At 54.3% G+C, this 19,756-nt stretch overlaps 2 protein-coding genes and 1 long non-coding RNA gene across 4 annotated transcripts in view; 1 reads left to right on the forward strand and 2 right to left on the reverse strand.

The window, feature by feature from the left end:
• The window catches only part of LOC127462841 (zinc finger protein 239-like), a 300,460-nt gene that overhangs the window by 234,749 nt on the left and 45,955 nt on the right, over positions 1-19,756 (forward strand). The gene's annotated exons all lie outside the window — the stretch shown is intronic.
• On the reverse strand, positions 1,254-4,586 carry LOC127462859 (uncharacterized). Its single transcript, XR_007900577.1, has 3 exons — positions 4,327-4,586; positions 3,415-3,527; positions 1,254-2,913 (listed from the first exon to the last, which is right to left on the reverse strand). It is a non-coding gene; the product is annotated as an uncharacterized LOC127462859 (long non-coding RNA).
• Positions 4,596-7,958, reverse strand: LOC127462894 (serine/threonine-protein kinase pim-1-like). The gene is made up of 4 exons (XM_051771828.1): positions 7,362-7,958; positions 6,647-7,013; positions 5,831-6,007; positions 4,596-5,562 (listed from the first exon to the last, which is right to left on the reverse strand). Exons 1-4 carry the CDS (start codon positions 7,956-7,958, stop codon positions 5,456-5,458), a joined length of 1,248 nt encoding a protein of 415 aa, XP_051627788.1. The 3' UTR covers positions 4,596-5,455.

The following is a 19,756-nucleotide window of genomic DNA, read 5'->3' on the forward strand; positions in this document are numbered from 1 at the left end:
GAGCAAATTTTGCTCTAAGGTTTCAGTGAGCTGACAATCCTTAGCACTAGACTAATGTTTTTCTACTGGGAGAGGAATCTCTGTCAGGGTTATTAAAGACAAAACTTTACTCTCTAAAGTGCCTTTTTCTGCAGCCTCTTTGGCAGCCTTTTGGGCCAAATGATTCCCCAGTTCTGCTTTGGCCTTCCCCTCTTGGTGCACTCTGCAATGCAGGACAGCAGCCTCTGTTGGTTTCTGGAGATCTTCAAGCAAGTCCAAGGATTAACTTGTTCTCCTTGACTCAATCCCCAAGCTGGAGTGAGCACAATTGGTTCTGCTTTCTGGGCTGAGGCACTGCAGAGGAGTGCCCCCAACTCCATGACCTGCTGGGGGGAGTTCCTGTGCATCCAGAGAATTGTTTTCCACGCTGGACAAAGTTGCCCCCACTGGGAAACAATTCCCAACCAGGACTTTCCCAGGGGCTGTCTCCTAAGTCAGCTCTGCCCGAACACACTGCTCCTCTAGTCTGGAAGCAATCCTGCTCTGGGCTTCCTTTGCTGGGGCTGGGGCAGTTGACAGGTTGCTTCTTTTGTTCCTGGCCCAGCCTCCATTGTCCTTGGAGAATTCCAAAGCCCAGGGAGGCTCCTGGGGTCTGGACTACTTGCACATTGTGTTTGGGACACCCCATATCCACCCAGTCCAAGGAAATTCCACAGTGTCTGATCCCAACATTGCTGCTCAGCATCAGTGGCTACCAAAATATCCACACACTGGAATAAGGCTCCAAGAGGGTTTTGACTTTTCCATTCCTCCAGTTCCTTTGCCAATTGAGTTCCAAATACTGGGGGGATATTTTTAAATCCCTGCAGGAGGACCACCAAAGTCAGCTGGGTTTTCCTCCCTGTCTTTGGATTTTCCCATTTGAAAGCAAAAAGCTCTTGACTTTCACAACTCAAAGGGAGACAGAAAAAGGCAGCTTTCAAATCTAACACTGTGAAACATATTAAACTCTCATTTAGGGGAGTTAGCAAAGTGTAAGGATTCCCTACAACTGCTTGTATATCTTCTACTCTATTATTTATAGCTCTGAGGTCTTGGACTAACTGGCATAGCCTTCCATTTGCCTGCTTGACTGGCAAAATTGGAGCATTCCATTTAGATTCACATTCTTTTAATAACCATAATTTCATCAGTTTTTCTACAAAGAGTGAGAATCCCTCACAACTTTCCATTTTCAAAGGCTATTGCTTTGGCCTGACCAACCAACCCTGCTCCAGGTTTCACTGCAATTCTCATGGGTTCTGCTCTTTTGGGTCATGGAGGCACCTCTCCAGCCCATCCTATTGGAATCACTGCATCCCCAAGTGATGTTGGCAGATGGATTAGTTCTGCTTTTGGAGACTCTCATGCAAAACTAGAATCTTCCACAGAATTAGGCTCTGCAATAATAACCTATATTTGACCATTTTTCAATTGGATTGTGGCATTTAATTTTTCCAAGAGATCTCTCCCAGGCAGAGGCTTTGGGGAATTGGGGAAATACAAACACTGGGGAGCCAACCACTGTTTTCCCAATTTCAAATCCACAGCATTAAAAATGGCCCAGTTTCCCAATTCCCTGGCACACCAGACAATTGTTCCAGAATTGTGACTTGAGTTTCATTTTCCCTCATTTAAGACAGGGGAACAAGTTCCCACAGCCACAACCAATTGTACTTAGCTTGGCTGGAACCAGATGTTCTGATGGGGGAGAATCCTCTGGTGCCCCCTCAGTCGTCTTCAGTGATGCCAGGAGAGGGTTGGGAGGGTTCTGAAGTTTCAGTTGTGGACAATCCCATTTCCAGTGTCCATCTTTCTTACAGGATGCACAGGGATTGATCCCAAGTCTCCTGGGGGGGATGTTTGAAGCAGGCTGCCCATGCTCTCATCCTCTTCCTCTCCCCAGGGGCACCATTTCCTCAGGGATTTCTTCCAGAACTGCAACTCCTTCCTGCTGAGTTGATTCCTGCTGATTCTCCCAACCTCCAACAATGTCCCTAAATTATCTTGATCTTGTCCCTCAGCTTTTTGTCATTTCCTCCTAACCACATCTGAGGACTGCCCCACAAATATGGGGGCCAGTTGAGTCCTTCCCCCTGTGTTTCAGGATGGATATTAGTATATTTTTGTGCTGTTTCTTCCAGATGATTTAAAAATTCAGTAGGCTATTCCCTGTGATCCTGCTTCATTGCAAAGGATTTTGATGTGTTCACTGCCTTTGGCCTGGCATGTTTCATTCCAGACAACATCCACTGCAGGTATCTATTGAACCTTTCTCTAAAAACAGGGATGTTAGGATCCCATTCAGGATCTGCAGTGGGAAAGGGAATGTCCAATGTACTCTGTATATTCCCCACCAAAATCTGCTCTTCCAAGAACCTCTGACTGGTTTTAACAACCATTGCTTTCTCCCTACTATCAAACAACACTTCTAACATAGGATCCTTCTAGCCCAGATCCTGGGTTTGAATCATCATTTTGAAGGCTTTTGCCATTTAGTCTGGGTTCTATCACACAGGGGGGCCACTCCCACCCCTCCTTGTTTAGCTCTAGTTCTTCCTGCAGCTGCACTGAAGCTCTCTGCTCTCTCTCTGACACATTCTCTCTCCTTTTTCTTCTGGACATGCTAAATCTGCCTCTTCACATGCCAGTTCCCCTGCAAGATTGGTTTCTGCATCTTGATTATCTGTTCCCCCACTCAACCTGCCCGTGGGGCCAACCAGAAGATCTGAGTCCTCCTCCTTATCGGGGAGACGATGAGAACAAAGTTCTCCTGTGCTCCACACTGAACAACAAGGCTTTAACCATTTCCCTTGATTTTCCTTTCCGGGCTCACACCGAGGGCTCTGAGGGCGCTGCATTCACACCACAATCCTTCTGCCACTTCAGAGGGTTCTGCAAAGTGAAAAACACATCACCAGACATAACCTCCTTCCACTTCTGTTCCCCTTCTGAAACAGCATCAACTGTAACAGTGGATTAGAATTCAATGTTGCAGAACAGCCACCCATTGATTACAACACTTCATTAAATTCTCCCTGGGAGCTGTTCCTCTGGGGGGGCTGCCAAACTTCATCCAAAATTGCAAAATGCAACAAAGTGGGGACTTCTTCACAATTCCCCCTTCAGATTGCCCACTCCCCATCTCTAAACAGTAGACCCAAAATGTTACAATACAGAAACAAATAAGAACACAACAATATTGATTGATAAAACAAACCAAATACCAAATTCCAAAATACCAAATAACCCACCCAAAGGGCTGGAAGATCCACAGGTCTCAGGTGAGCAGGATTCCCAAAATACCAAAGAACCCCCCAGTGCGCTGAAAGATCCACACGTTTGACATGGGCAGGATTCCCAAAGAGAATTCCTTATTATCCAGTGGGATCTTACCTGTGTCCCAGACTGGGCTGGGGATCTGTGCTCTTCTGCAGCAAAGTCCTGGTGCTGGCATGAAGATCCAGAGATCCCTCAGATCTGTGGGAGATCAGGCAGAGGTGCCCTGTCTGGGGGGCCAAAAATTACACCCAAAAGCAGCAGAAACAAACTTCTTAACCCCAATTTGGAGATGTTAAAAAGGGCATTCTTCTTTGTTCAGCATGCTGGACACTCAGAGGAAAGTTCCTCTAATCCAACATGCCAAATGACAGACAGGGCTTTTTATTACACACACTGTTTACATGTGCATTTGATAGCCTTGCTTACTTAATACATATTCATTACTCTGCTTTACATAGTCACACCCCTATTGGAAGTCCTTTTCTGGTCCTTCTGGGCCTTCTCTGTCATCTGTGCTGCTCAGTTCTTGAGCAGCACAGCACCATTGTGTTTCCTTTATCTGGGTACACAGGGCTTAGTTTACATCCTGCTGGTTTGGGACATCTCTTATCTAATTCTCTAGGACTTCTCCAGGATTACATTGTTCCTCATTTGGGCACTCTGGGGTACTGGGAGTAGAGTTTCTATTTCTTCTATCAATGGTTTGATGGAGACCATGACAAGCTGGGAACTCGTTGCAGGGAAAAGAGGGAGCAGTTGGGAAGTAACAGGCAGGTGGGGGAGAGAACTGTTCAGAGAACAGCTGAGATACAGCTCGAGCAAGGTGAAAACTAAACTGTCACTTGGGGTCATCCCAGATCGATTGGATTTCAGAAATTACTCAACACAGGTGCCACCTCGTCCAGCCAAGCCCAGGAGATCAACCTGCTCAGCAGCTGCAAGGGCGGGATGTTCATGTGCCTGCTGCCATCTCCCCAAAGCCATTATCCCACTCCTGCTGAGAAGATGGGCAAGATGAGCATCTACCTCACAAGATCTGCTGCTGGAAGAAGAGTGTGTCCCAAAGGATGTCCTCAGCCTTCTCAGAGGGGACGTCAGATCCTCTCCAGGGATGGTCCCAGCCCTTCCCAATCCAGACTGGGCACCAGCTCCAACTCTTCCCTCGAAAACAAACAACAAATTCATGACAAGAGATTACAAACAAAAAGTGGAAACAAGAAAGAAGGTAAAATGTTAACATTCAGTCAGGGTTCTGAGGAAGGCCCAACCCCTCCAGGCCAAAGGAAAAACCCCACCTCCTCCAGCTAAGGAAAACCCAGGCCTTCTCCCTGCCCTGCTGCATTGCCCCCAAAAAGGCTCCTAAGCCAAGGCAGCCCAAGCCTTTCCTGGCCTGCAGCCCAAAGCAGCTGGTGTTCTGCAGCCCCACCTTTGCTCCCCCCACGGGGTTTGTTTTTGGCAGGCTGGCTGCCCCTGCCCCAGCCCCACCCAGCAAAGGGGCAGTGGCAGAGGCTGGTGGCAGAGCCGGGCTCCCATTTCACACCCAGCCCAGAGCACCCGCCCACCCTCCTGCCAAGAAGCAGCTTGGCAGCCGGCTGAAGAATTCATCGGGTTCCCCACCAGCAAAGGGGGAACCTTCGGTGCCCAGCCAGGCTGAGCAATGCCCGCGGCCTGGAGCACCCCCGGGTGTGGACTCATCTGCAAACGGCCTGTGGAGCACGGCTTGGAGGAAGGGGCCACAATCAAAGTCCATCATCTTCAGCTCGCCAGTGTCCAGGTCAACAACAAAGAGCTGGTCATCCCTGACGTCGTCCTCGATGTCTCCAGCAGCAGCCCCACCCGGCACAGCTTCTCCAGAGGCCCCTTCTCCTTCCCTGGGGGCCAGACCAGGCTGTCAGTGTTCTGCCGAGGGCCCAGCTGTCTGTGAAGCAGGATGAGCAAAACCAGGTTGGATGGTGGCCACCAGCACTTGGAAGACCGGGTCTGCAGCCCAGCTCCAGCACAAAGAGGTGCATGTTCCCATGTGATGATCCCCTCTCAGTGCTACAGGCATGACAAAAAAGTCTGGTTTTCTTTGCTTCTTATTGCCAAGAGATGTGTGGAGGTGTTACTTGCCAGGCCCCTGGATCAAAGTGAGCACGTGGATCTCTCCCATCTTCTAGAGCAGGTGAATGCCCTGCACCCAAGGATGGCACAAAAGGTCTTCCAATGCTGGCCTGTCCGAGGGGCGGATGGACAAACACCACCTGATAAGGTGCTGGCACCCTGGGGGGAAAATCGCTGGTCAGTTGGAGAAGGATCCTGTCCCCTCTGTCCCACTGTCCACGTGCCCAGGCTGTGCTGGCTGTGCTCAGAGCTGTGCCCAAACTTCTCAATTGATTCTCCCTTTTGGAGGAGAGCAGGATGGCAGGACACAGGCCACCTCCTCCAGCCACCCATGGGACACAAACAGCTTCAAGAGCGGTGTCCTCGTGAGCCCGCTGCCCTCTCCCAACACCGTTATTCCCCCCGTGCCACAAAGATTGGTATCCACCTCGAGAGACCCGTGGTGGGAACGGGAGCTGGTCCCAGATGGTGTTGGTGCCTCTGCAGAACGGGTGCTTCCCGCAGACCATCTGGTAGAGCAGGATGCCCAGGGACCAGATCGTGGCCGCCTCGCCACGGTAGCGTTTGAAGCAGATCCACTCTGGCGGGCTGTATGACGGTGTTCCTACGGAATACAGACGCAGTTCATCAAGTGGATGCTGCCTGCTCCCAGAGCCTCACCCCAGCATCCCTGGCAATGTGGGGCCTGCCCCAGTGGCACACGCTGTGACCCACTGCCTTCTCGCCGGCCCCTGACTCTTGGTTACAAACTTGGGGTTGCAGAAGAAGCCACTGGTGTCCAAGAGGGCAGCAGAAGCCCTGGCAAGGCCCAACCATTACATGCAAGGGAAAAACCCAGCCAGTGGTGGGGAAAAGCCATGCCTTCCCCCGCCCCACTGCACTGCCCCCAACAATTCATCATAAGCCAAGGCAAACAAGGCGAGCGGAGCAGCCCAAGCCCCTCCTCGCCTGCACACCAAGCCAGCTGGTGCACAGTTCTGACCCCCTTCTCTGCTACCCTCACGGGGGTTTTGGCCAGGCTGGCTCCCCCCTGCCCCAGACCCAGCCCAGAACAGGGTGGGTGGCACAGGCTATCACCAAGGCCGGGGCCCGTCTCACAGTCACCCCCCAGCCCCATCCAAAAGCAACTCGGCTGAAGAACTAATCCTGTTCCCCCTCAGCAAAAGGGGCAATCTCCGGTGCCACACCCGGGCATGGCCATAAGATGTCCGGCACCAGGAGCGTCCCCCGGCTGTGGGCTCACCTGCAAACTGGGTGTAGACCGTGTCCTGCAGGAAGGTGGCACATCCAAAGTCAAGGAGCTTCACTTCGCCGGTGGCCAGGTCGAGGAGGATGTTGTGGGGCTTGATGTCCCGGTGCAGGACGCCGCAGCTGGTGCAGTGCCGCACGGCCTTCAGCACCTGGCGGAACAGCCCCCACGCCATCTCCTCCGGCAGGAACCTCCACGCCGTGATCAAGCGAGAGAGGTCCCGAGAGCGCTCCGGACGCTCCATCACCAGCAAGAAACTGTTGGGGAGCTCGAACCACTCCAGGAGCTGGATGACACCACGAAAGCCATTGGACACCTTGTCCAGCAGCACGATCTCCAGGGGTGCCAGGGTGCCGTCGGGCTGCGGGGGGACCACGGGGTCGTCAGTGGGGCTGACGCCGTGCCTGTCTGCCTGCTACCCCTCGGCCAGCCCTGGATGCTCCCCGTCCCCCACCGAGCCCACAGGCCCACTCTCCCTCCAGGTGTCCCGGCGGCTTCCACCCTCCCGGGCCTCGGCTCGTCCCCGCCCGGCCCGCCCCGCTTTCTCCCGCTGGCCCCGCTCGCTCACCAGCTCGCCCCACCGCCGGATGAGATCCCGGGGCACGGCTTTGATGGCCACCTGCAAGCCAAGGGGGACGGCGGGTTGAGCTCGCCGCCCGTCCCGCTCTCCTCCTCCTCCTCCTGCTCCTCCTCCTCCTCCTGCACTCACCGGGGCTCCGTCCGCCAGGCGGGTCCCCGCGTAGACGCGGCCGAAGCCGCCGCTGCCCAGCAGCGAACCCAGCCGGTAGCGCTTCTGCAGGGGCCCCTTCGCCTTCCGTGCGGGCGAGACGTGGCCGTCAGCGTTCGGGCCGGGGCCCGGCACGGCCCCCGAGCGCCCCTCGAGCGGCCCGGGCCGGGCTTCCCCACCCGCAGCGGGCAGCGGCGGCGGAGCTCTGCCCGGGGAACCCGCCGAGGAGGCGGCAGCGGCCGCGGCGCCCGCGTCCCCCGCCGGCCCCGGCAGGCGCCGGGCTCGAGCCGGGCGGAGCCAAGGGGCGGCGAGGCCGAGCCCGCCCCACAGCCCGTCCCACAGCCCGTCCCACAGCCCGCCCCACAGCCCGCCCCACAGGAGCGCCCAGCAGCGCCACAGCCCGCCCCACAGCCCGTCCCACAGCCCGTCCCACAGCCCGTCCCACAGCCCGCCCCACAGGAGCGCCCAGCAGCCCCACAGCCGGCGCGCCGGGAGCCGGGCGAGGGCGGGACCGCCCAGGACCGCCCAGGGCCGGGGACGGGGCGGCCCCGCCCGGCAGAGGGGAACGGCCGGGGCCATGGCCCGGGCCGGCAAGGGGAGGGGGGACCGGGAACGGGACAGGGACACCGGGACAGCGGGACACCGGGACAGGGACACCGGGACAGGGACACCAGGACAGCGGGACACCGGGAGAGGGACACTGGGACAGGGAGAGGAGGAAGAAGAGCAGGAGGAAGAGCGAGAGCGCGTCGCTAGAGTCGCTGCTGCTGCCGCCGCTGCTGCTGCCGAAGCGCCGGGGCCGTTGGTCCGTTCGTCCGTTTGTCCGTTTGTCCGTTCCCCGTTGGCCCCCGCGCGCCCCGGGGGCAGCCCCGGCTGGAGTCACGGAGCTCCCCTTCCTCCCGCACCCATGCCGAGACCACGGGCTTTTTTAGCTGCTTCACTTTATTTTGACTTCTTTGCTGGCAATCTTGCAACTTCCCGCCGCTGCTCGGACCCCATCCCGCCCGCTCGGCCCGCGCTGCTGTCGCTTCCTCCCAGGCCAGCCGGGGGCTGGACTTGCCCCTGAAGTTTGGGAGGGTGTTTGCTCGGTGAGGAGCCCCGGCACGTCCGGCCAGCGCCAGGCAGAGCCAGCCCCGGGGGAGGGCAGAGCAGGACGATCGGCAGGGGAAATGCTGCCCTTTGGGGTCAGCGCTGCTTCCCGACCACACCAGGGCTGTTCCTGTTTTCCTGCCCGCTTAGAGGGGAAAGCCGGCGACTGCAGAGAGGATTAAAAAGAAGAGAATTAGAAGACTCTTCTTGCTGTCATTTGGATGCCAGTCCATCCTAATAAACGCAGGCTTAATTTGGAATGGACACGATGTAGCAGCTTTTTCAGCACCCAATATTTAACAGCTCCCTTTCAGGGGACAGTGGAAAAAGGGGGGGGAGAACGGGAGAAAAGGGGGAGCTGGGACCTCCAAACTGAGCAGGAAAGGGGCTGAGACTCTGAAACCGAGCAGGGCAGAGGGGAAGAAACAGCCCCAAACCGAGCTGGGAGGGAGCTGAGGACTATGGGGATGATGAGAAAGGGGTGGGAGAGGGGAGAAAAGGGGTGTTGGACAGTGGGCAGGGGGACAGAGGGAGGGGGGTTCCCATATGGGTCCCCCCTGTCCCCCATCAGTTGGGCCCTGGAGCGGTTCCCTGGGGCTCTGGGAGGGGGCAGGTCCGCACTGGGAATGTCCACTGCTTCTGTAACCCTCTCTGTGCTTGCTCTGGTCACGATTCTCCACGGGTCCCCAACCCTGGGGGCTGATGGGGGGACTCCCCCCACCCAGCAGCTGGTGCTGCAGCAGCTGTGGGGCAGAGGGGGTGGGAAAGGGGGGTCCGGGGTGGCCCCCTGAGCTCCCAACCTGCTGTGGGGACAGAGGGCTGCTGGGGGAGCACCCCCTGACCTGTGTCCCTGCACACACAGGACTGTTCCAGTTCCTGGGAAATTAGCTCATCCATATTCATTGCACATTTTTACATCTTCACGAGCTACCCCAGAGTGGGCGGTGTTCCATGTAAATCTCGGGACGCGCCTTCTGGCTCCTGCGCACTTCTCTCTGGAGCTCCTCTCGGGTGGTCGCAGGGGATGAAGGCTCAAAGTCTTCCTCTCCCGCTCGCCCGATGCCTGGGCGGGGGGCGAGACCGCACGCTGATTGACTGCGGGGGTCTCTCTGGAGGCGGGGAGCGCGCAGAGCGCCATGTTGGCTGTGGGGAAGTGATGGAGGAGGCGGCGGCGGGTGCACTGCACTGAGAGTGGAAAGGCTGGAGGGCTCGGGAGGGTTTAGCGGAGGGGTTCGGGGGTTCCCGAGGGGCAGAGCGCGGGGCCTTGGAGCCCTCTCGGGGGCTGCGGGGCCCGGGGGCTTTTCCAACGCTCTGGCTGCACTGCGCAGGCGCGCCGGCGGAGAGCTCATAAAAGAACTACAACTCCCATGAGGCCCCGCGTCACGTGCTGGACCCGCCATTTCTTTTCGGGCCACAGCGCCCCTGCCGGCCCGGCGGACCGACCCCAGGGAAAGGGGATCCTGCTGCCCGTCCTGAACCCCAGAGACCGCAAAACTCAGCACACAGAGATCCTACAGGGAGGGCTCAGCACTGGGGTTCAGGGGGTCCCCCAGCCCCCAGGGGAGGGGGCCTGGTGGTGCCCCCCCAAAGTCCAGGGACGAGATGTACCACATCCGGGTAAGGGGATCCCAATGTCCCCAGTACAGCCCAGTGACCTCCCAGTGACTCTCAGTACAGCCCAGTAACCCCCTCAGTGACCACCCAGTGCATCCCAGTGACCTCCCACTGCCTCCCAGTGTGGCCCAATGATCCTCCAGTGAGCACCCAGTAACCCCTGATGTGGCCCAGTAACCTCCCAGTGTCCCCCCGTGTGTCCTGGTAATCCCCCAGGAACTCCTCAGTCATCTGCCAGTGTCCCCCAGTGTGCCCCAGTTCACCTCCAGTCCCTCCCAGTGTCCCCCAGTGTGCCCCAGTTCCCCCCCAGTCCCTCCCAGTGCCCCCTGGTTCCCCCCAGTGTGTCCCAGTATCCCCCAGTAATGACCCAGTGCCCCGCAAAGCCCCCCAACTGTCCCAAGTGTGTCCCCAGATGCCTTTGGCCTTTCTATGAGCGTGGGGGGAAGGAGGGGTGTTTTTGTGGTCAGAGGGTCCAGGGGGGGCTCCTGGGGTGAGATGGAGGGTTGGGGACATCAGGGATGGGGTTTGGGGACAGTGGAATTGGGGGTGTCAAGGGGGGATTGGGGCCATGGGGAGGCCCTGGGGACACTGGAGACACCAGGGGGGTCTCGGGGTGTCAAGGGGGGGTGTGGGGACACCAAGATGGTCTTGGGGACACCAGGGGGGTCTCAGGACTCACCTGCTCATGGTGCTGCCCCTCCTCTCCCCCCCCAGCCCCATTAACCCCCCCTTCCCCAGGTGGTTCCTTTGCCCATGGGCAGCAAAGCCCCCACTGCTTCTGCAACTGGAGAGTGTTGGAGCTGTGGACCATTAACATTCCAGTCTCTCCCAGCTCTGCATCCCAAAAGTCGAGAGGGATCAGTCTGTCACCTCAAAGTGAATCAATCCCATTGAAAATGGCTCGATCCCATTCCAAAACCTCTGTGTTTCTTATTTTCCCTATGTAATTCTGAGGCAGTTGGTGCCACTCCTCAGCTCTCAGCAGGCTGAGGTTTGGCCTTGCACTTTTGCCTTTGCTGGATTTCTTCATCAAATATTTCTCTCTCCCTGAAAAGAAACATATGGAAGGTTTTTGATAATCTGGACATCTTTAGGCCATCTGGACAAATGACAGTTTGCAGTGTTGGAACAGCTCAGCCACAACGTTTTCCATGTTTAATCATTTATTCCCATCCCTCCCAGGAGGGAGGACACTGAACTCTTCCACAGAAACAGAAAACTAGTAACAAAAATTCAGAGACTACTGAAAATGAAGAATACCTTTTGCTCTCAGGTGGCCCTTTCACGTCCTTCTCTTCTGCCTTCCTGCAATCCACGTTATCCACGGCAGCAGTTGCCTGGATCATGGCCCAAAAAAGCTTTTTAACTCATTCATAATCATTCCAGGAAACTGAATCACAGCTGGGGGGTGGGAGACCAAGCAGGTGTTCAGGCTGGAGAGCCAGAGGCAGCTCCCCAGAGAGAGGCCTCAGAGACAGCGATGGAATCCATCAGATGGCCTTGGGCACTCTGTGAGAGGGGGAGAAGAAGCTGCTGACTTCAGGGTGTAGCAGTACGTTCGGATACATGTCCAGAATAAAGACAAGTGCCAAAAAATACTCAAGCACACAAAATATCTTTTATTACAGTGAGAATAATAATAATAGTAATAAACTTAGCAAGAGGAATTAAAAACTAAAAAGAAAAAAAAAGGATACAAAATAACTATCTTATCGGGTGGCATTAAAACAAATACTACGAACAGCATTTAATACAGTATTAACTAGTGAAAAAGGGATACCAAAAAAGGATCTTAACACAATGTTATGGATAACACGATATTGGTTAGTAAAAAGGGAAACTAAGGAAAAATACTATAAACATAAAAGGGGAATTAAAGGAACACAAAAAGGATATTAAAAAGTTTGTTCTCTCAGTTGCTTCCTATCAAAAACTGTGCTTACCCACACAGACAGGCCAGGGCTGTCAGGATCTGCAGCAGCTGGTCGGTGCCCGTGCTTAGCGGGCGTCCCCGCGGAGCAACACAGTCTCCATGGCAGGATGAGGATCGCTCACCCCAGCAGCTCTGACACCCCATTTTATCAGTTCCACATTACACTACGTAGGGCCAGTACCCAGAATGGCAGCCAAACACCGCCTGATCATTACCTCATGGCAACAGTCTGTGCATGCCCTACTTGTAGGGCAAGGGGCCAGCCACCCCTGCCCACATAATCTTCCTCCCATCATCATCTTTCTCACCCCTATGGATGACCTCTACCATTGTGTTTCAAGGGTAGATGTCTCTATCTTGCAATATGTAGCAAAACCAAGGAAAAACTCAGCTCGGATAATAGGGGATATCAGACTGACTTGCTAAAAAACACAATGGACCTTACAATTAGCTTGTGCCATGAAGCTACATTGTACCACACTCTAGCTGGTTTCACATCCTAATATGACTTCGTTCTCACGCCTCTATGCTCCATTGATCATCTAATTCAAAAATATCCCCCTTACACAGGGGAAGGACACCTGCGGTGAACACCTGCTACCAGAGTTAAAAATGAGAAGGAAGAGACTGCTTTAGGTCACCCCACTTATGAAATATGAATTAATTTATAATTAAGAATGACAGTGTGTTGTTAGAAAAATTTGACTAGTGTGGATAGGTTAGAAAAAGTGTGTGACAGTATGTTAAATAGGTCCATGGGTGCCTCCTTCCCTGTAGCCTAGAAATTCCTGTGCTAGGTGGGATAAAAAAGCTTTACTGTAAACACTGCATGCCTTTTCTGCCATTTTGGGGTGGACGAGGAGGATGGAAGAATAAAACTTCTATTTTTAGTGACACAGTCAGATTGTCTTTACTAACAACCAAGAATAGTAAAAGAGTTTAAAACTGTGTCAGGACAGATTTTAGGCATCGGCAGTTCTCCACAATTCCTTTAGTTCCATGAGGCTCTGCAGTGTCACAACTGGCCCTTGACTCCATAAGGATCCAAAAAGTCCCAGGGTTCCTTTGGCTCCATGAGGCCCTGCAGTGTCACAATGGCCTCTTGATTCCTTGAGGTTCCACAGTGTCCCAGAATTCATATTTTCCATGAGACCATGGACTTTTACTCTGGAGCCCTGATTCCCTGCAGCCATGCTGTGTCCCAATGGCACCTTGGTTCCATGAGATCCTACAGTGTGCCAGGGTTCCTTCTGGAGCATGAGACCCTGCAGTGTCACAGGTGCCCCTTGATTCCATGATATTCCACAGGGTTCCTCTGATTCCATGAGGCCCCACATGTCACAAAGGTCCCTTGATTCCAGGAGGTTCCACAGTGTCCCAAGGGTCCCTTTAGCTCCGTGGGGCTCTTTGACATCCCGTGACCTCCCGGCTCTTTAGGAGCCCTGAGAACTTCCACAGGGGGAAGTGCCGGATTCTGCCCTGGGATGGGGCAACCCCGCAGGGACGGACAGACTGGGAAGGAGAGGCTGGAAAGCAGTGCCGGGAAAGGGCCCTGGGGGTGCTGGTGGGTGGCCAGTTGGCCCTGAGTCAGCAGTGCCCTGGCAGCCAGGAGGGCCAAGCCTGTCCTGGGGGCATCAGGCCCAGCATGGCCGGCCGGGCCAGGGAGGGGATTGTCCCGCTCTGCTCTGCCCTGGGGCGGCCTCACCTGCACCATTGGGGCAGTTTGGGGGGACACAATGGAAGGGAGAGATTGAGCCATTAGAGAGTGTCCAAAGGAGGGCAAGGAAGATGGGGAAGGGTCTTGGGGGGAAGGCGTGTGAGGACACTGAGGGCACTTGGTGTGTTCAGCTGGAGAAGAGGAGACTGAGGGGAGACCTCACTGCAGGTCCAACTTCCTGGGGAGGGGCAGAGGAGGGGCAGGCCCTGAGCTCTGCTTTGGGGGGACCAGGGACAGGACTGAGGGAATGGCCTGAAGGTGTGTCAGGGCCGGGTTAGGTTGGATCTTAGACAAAGATTCTTCCCTCAGAGGGTGGTTGGGCACTGACCAGGCTGCCCAGGGCAGTGGGCACAGCACCAAGGCTGACAGAGCTCAAGAAGTGTTTGGATGATCCTCTCAGGATCATGGTATGACCCTTGGGGATGGTCCTGTGCAGGGTAGGAATTAGACTGGATGATCCTTGTGGGTCCCTTCCAACTCATCCTATTCTGTCATTCTGTGATTATCAACCCTGTGTTCAGCACAAACCAAAACACAGCCCTGCACCAGCCACGGGGAAGAAATTTAACTGTACTCCCCCTGAAACCAGCACAGCCTTTAGGGGCTCTCCCAGAAACATCCCCCAGTCCATTTGCCACCTGGAACCAGTGACTCTGAATTCCTGCTTCCCCAGCCCCAGGGATGGTCTCCTTGTCTGCTCATTCCTCCACACTCTCTTCTCAGTGATGGCATCTTAACCTGACAAGCTCCCGGGAATAATTAATTTCTAGGTCTTCAATTCCTTTGTGGTTAATTAGACAGATCTCAGAAGTGCGTTCCAAGTGAATATATTGTATTACTAAAACCATGAGAAAAGATGTCTTTTTTGTGTCTTGTTTACATTTTTCCTGGTTTTACATTGACATCAGCAATCCCCAGTCGATATTGATCCCAAGCACTTCCTAATTCAGTCTGAATAGATAAGAAAATCAACACCATTTATGTCTGACAATCCATCAGACTTTATCCCTATCCCCACCCCACCATTCCCTCATCAAAGCCCTGGCACTCAAAGCAGCCTTGGGCAAATCTGAGCTCCCTCCACTCAAGGCTGGACCTGCAGGTTTCAGCTACTTGGCACCAACTCCCACCTGCTTGGCTTGGAGAAAGAGCTGCCTGAGACACAGAGGGATGTTCATTTATTGCCATCAAACAAAACCAAAGGAAGGTACAGCTCGATAAAAAAAGAAACCCTTAATCCTCTGCTGTATATTAAGTTCACACTGCCTCCATTGAAGTCCACTTTGCAGAGTCTTAGACCAATAGTAAACCCCTTCTGTGTCAAGCGCACATCCCAAGGTCAACCTCAACACTCCCTGCCCTGAATTCTGTCCATATTTGCCCTCTGCACACAGTGAGTCACACACTGAAGTCACAAGTTCCCTCCATCCACAGAGGGAGGAAAAGAGAGAAAGTGAATGAATTTCTGTGTTGTGCAGAGCTAAATCTGCACTCATCCCAATATTCTGGGCTTACAGGACCTTTATCAAACACATTCTGCAGCAGCTGTTCACTGGGCAAACATGTGTGTGGATGGCCAGGCCCAAGGAGTGGTGGGCAATGGAGTTCCACCCAGGGGTGTTCCCAGGGCTCAGCACTGGGCTCAGGGCACTTCTGTCTCTTTCTCAGTGATCTGCAGAAGGGGAAGCTTGTTCCTCCAGTGACCACTGTGATCCTACCCTTGCTTTGGTTCTTTCCTAGACATCCCATGACAAGTCTTGCCCGGTCCCCAAATACTCTTTCTGGCTGCCCATCATGAGTCTCAGACCCTGAGGCCAAATCCCCCATCCTCAGCTGAGAGGTTCTGCCATTAACCCACTTAATTACAGTTTCCTAGAGATACCTTGGAACTTCCTTGGAACTAATTTTTTACCTTTTGGGTTTAGAAGGGTTTCTCCAAAAACATGGGAAATCATGTCCTCAAAGATGTAAATTCTTGGAGAAAGAGTTTGGGACTTAAAACTCTAAAGAATCCCAGAATGATTTGGCTTGGAAGGGAGATAAAAGGTCATCTGGTCCAAGTGCCTGCACATGCACAGTGACATCTTTTATTAATTCAGGTTACTCACAGTCTCTGACCTTGGACAAATGCAGGGTTGGGGCATCCACTTCTCTGGAAACCTCTTCCAGTTCTTGCCACCCTTATTGTTAAATCTTTCCTCCTATTATCCAATATAAAACACTCCTCTTTCAGTTCAAAGCCATTGCCCCATGTTCTGCCACTACAGGCCTTGGTAAAAAGTATCTCTGTGATTTACTTAAACTATGAGCATGACACTTTCATCTGCAAAAACATCTGTGAGTGCCCAGAGATCTCCCAAGATGGGCTTGAAAGGTCTCAAGCACATGAGCACTAGAGAGGGGCTGAGGAGCTGTGGCCTCACTGGTGTGGAGACTGAGGACAGCACAGGACAGCCCTGAGAGGGCTTGAAGGGAGGATTTAGAGATGGTGGATCCTTTTGTCAGAGCAGAAAAGAGCATGAGAAAGAAAGAATTAATGCCAAGTGCAGCTGGGGAGGTCCCAAGTGGACATGAGGAAAAAGGAATTTCACTCCATGGAAAACACTGTAACACATCAACCAGGAGGAGTGTGGATGAGGCCAAGGCTTTGTGTGTGCAGGAAGAGCCAGGGAGGACGCAGAGATGTCAGTGCAGGAAGGTGCCAGCCAGGTGGGGCAGCCGGGGGGATGACGACAGCCTGCAGGGAAAGGGGCAGGGCATGGACACCATAGGACAGCCTGGGCTGGAGAGGAGACAGGGAGGGGGAGAAGCTGAAAGGCCCTGCCAGAGCCACCTTCTGCAGGCCTTTGGCCATGGCTGCTGTCTGTGCCCCTGAGGCCAGGAGGAGGGGAGTGCCCCTTGCAGCCCTGGGGCCTCATGGCCTCCTTGTCCCTGCTCAGCAGCCTGGCAGGTGCCACCCCATGGGCCTGCCCTTGGCATTGCACATCCCACATCCCAGTGCCCCAGGAAGAGCCCTGAGGAATGAGGCAGGGACAGGATCTGCCTTCCCAGGGGCTGGAGGTCAGGGCTTGGCCCTTTGGATTAAGGAAACAAGTCAAGGTTTCTTCAGCATCAGAGCCACCTTTCCCTTGCTTGTCCATCCTTGGCATCACTGTCTGCAGATTTCTGCTCTAACTGGAACCTGGGGACACGTTCTCAGTTGTGTCCCTCAGTGAGACTCATTAGCACGACAAGAAACTTCAGTGTTTCCATCTCATTTTGACTTCTTGAGAAGTTGTTTGAACTTCCTCTCAGGGACTGAGTCTCATGTAAACAACATCAACTCCCCTGAGGATCATGAAATGCCTGGGGCTGTTGCTGTGCTGCTGAGCTGGGCCGGGCTCCTGGCACACAGGGAGTTCCTGGCAAGCAAGAAGAGCTTCAAAGAGACAGCTCTGCCCAGGAGCAGCTCCTCTGCACAGCCCAGCAGGGCTGAGGGCACTGCCAGGCCAGCTCAGGGACACCAGCAGGGCACAGACAGAGCTTCAAGGGGCTCAGCACTGGCAGGATGGCTGAGAGCTCCCTGCAGGAGGAACCTTGGCAGGGCTGCACATGGTGAGTCTGGGGCTGCAGGGCAGTGCAGGGGCAGCTCCTAAAGCTGGCTCAGCCCCAGCTGATGGGATGGGTGGAGAGGGTTGTTTTGGGGCACTTTGGAAGAGCTGTTCAGCTGGGGGTGCAGGCAGGGGTGCCCAGGGCTGTGGGGCAGAGCAGGGTCCTGCAGCCCAGGGTGCTGTGCTGGGCAGGGACTCTGCTGCCTGCCAGGGGCAGCTCTCAGCCGGCCCGGGGAGCTGCTCCCAGGGCTGGGGCACAAGGGCTGTGGGCAAGGAGCAAACCTGGCAGCTGAGGGAGGATCTTTTCCATGTCTTGGTGTTTGCAGGGTCACACCTGCTCACAGCTCCACACCACTACACCATATTGAATGGAGAATTTTTTGCAAAGCTCACAAAAGACAGGGGCTACAGGAAAGGAATTAGTGCTGAGGTGTGTTTCCTGCTTAGGCACTGTAGCATAGACATTGTTCTCTCAGGTCAGGAGGCTGCACTGAAATTCAGACTGTTTTACTCTCAGAGATGAATATTTCAGGCAGTCTCAGAAATGAGCACAGGATCCTGGGCAGTGCTGAGCCTTCCCTTGGGGGTGGGCACTCTCCTGTCCCAGCTCTTGGCTTTTGTCCTACTCTGTCCAGCACAGCTGCACCTCTGGACTGGCACAGGGGACACTTCCCAGAGCTGCCCTTTCCAGCAGCGCTGCCCTGCTCTCAGCAAGATCTTGGTGGGGTTTTTAAGGATGAATCTGTGTGTGAACTCCTATTCAAGCCAGCCCAAGGGAAAGTGCAGGGCAGATGGGAAACAGGCTGAGAGGCACTGCAGCTCTCCTGGCTCTGCAATAAGCAATGGAGAGCTCAGCCCTTCTGCCTGTTCTGGCTCAACACTCTTCAGATTTGTCATCAGAAAAATTTGCCCTTAAAAAAGCACTCCCAGGTCTTATGACTGTAACCAAAAAACCCAGTCAAAATTATTTTAAGGATACACTGTGCCTCTCTCCTGCAGCCCAAATTGCTCCAAGACAACACCACAGGAATTGAACTTTTCCATCAAAGCTGGGTTCCATGTGACATCTCCTGGGATCATGAGAGCTGTCCCAAACCAGCTCCCTGTCTGCACTGCAGCAGAGCAAAGCTGAGTCCTCAGCAGCACATGGGCAGAACTCCTGCTCCTCACAGCACCCTGAGAGAGCACAAACCAGAGAAAAGAAATGCCTTGACTGGGAGGGGATTTCCATGAAAACTGCACTGGCTTTGCTGAGAGGGGGCTGTCTTAATTGTTCCCTGTGCTTTCCTTTTCTGAACAGATCCTGTGCTAAGGAACAGCAAATGTCCAACAGCAGCTCCATGGCCCAGTTCCTCCTCCTGGCATTGGCAGACAGGCGGGAGCTGCAGCTCCTGCACTTCTGGCTCTTCCTGGCCATCTCCCTGGCTGCCCTCCTGGCCAACGGCCTCATCCTCAGCGCCGTAGCCTGTGACCACCACCTGCACACCCCCATGGGCTTCTTCCTGCTCAACCTCTCCCTCACAGACCTGGGCTGCATCTGCACCACTGTCCCCAAAGCCATGCACAATTCCCTCTGGGGCACCACAACCATCTCCTACATGGGATGTGCTGCACAACTGTTTTTCTTTGTCTTCTTCATCTCAGCAGAGTTTTATCTCCTCACCATCATGTGCTACGACCGCTACGTTGCCATCTGCAAACCCCTGCACTACGGGACCCTCCTGGGCAGCAGAGCTTGTGCCCACATGGCAGCAGCTGCCTGGGCCACTGGCTTTCTCAATGCTCTGCTGCACACAGCCAATACATTTTCCCTGCCCCTGTGCCAGGGCAATGCCCTGGGCCAGTTCTTCTGTGAAATCTCCCACATCCTCAAGCTCTCCTGCTCACACTCCAACACCAGGGAACTGGGGCTCATTGTGGTTAGTGCTTGTTTTTGTTTTGGTTGTTTCATTTTCATTGTTTTCTCCTATGTGCAGATCTTCAGGGCTGTGCTGAGGATCCCCTCTCAGCAGGGACGGCACAAAGCCTTTTCCACGTGCCTCCCTCACCTGGCCGTGGTCACCCTGTTCCTCAGCACTGGCACTTTTGCCCACCTGAAGCCCCCCTCCATCTCCTCCCCATCTCTGGATCTGGCTCTGTCAGTTCTTTACTCAGTGGTGCCTCCAGCACTGAACCCCCTCATCTACAGCCTGAGGAACCAGGAGCTCAAGGATGCCCTCAGGAAACTGATAACTGGGTTTTTTCAGAAGCAATAAACTCTCCTTCTTCTGCATGTTGTGGATCTCATTAAGGGCCAATCCTATGTGCTTCATTAAAGGCCCACGACAGCTTCTCTATTTTTTGCTACTGGTAGGTATGTTATTTTTGTGAGAATTTGTTCACACCAGAAAATCTTTATATATATAAATATATACTTATAAAGATATATCTATCT

Source organism: Manacus candei, unplaced genomic scaffold (assembly GCF_025592945.1).
Source record: "Manacus candei isolate 608988 ecotype Guabito, Panama unplaced genomic scaffold, ASM2559294v1 h1tg000142l, whole genome shotgun sequence".
NCBI lineage: Eukaryota > Metazoa > Chordata > Aves > Passeriformes > Pipridae > Manacus > Manacus candei.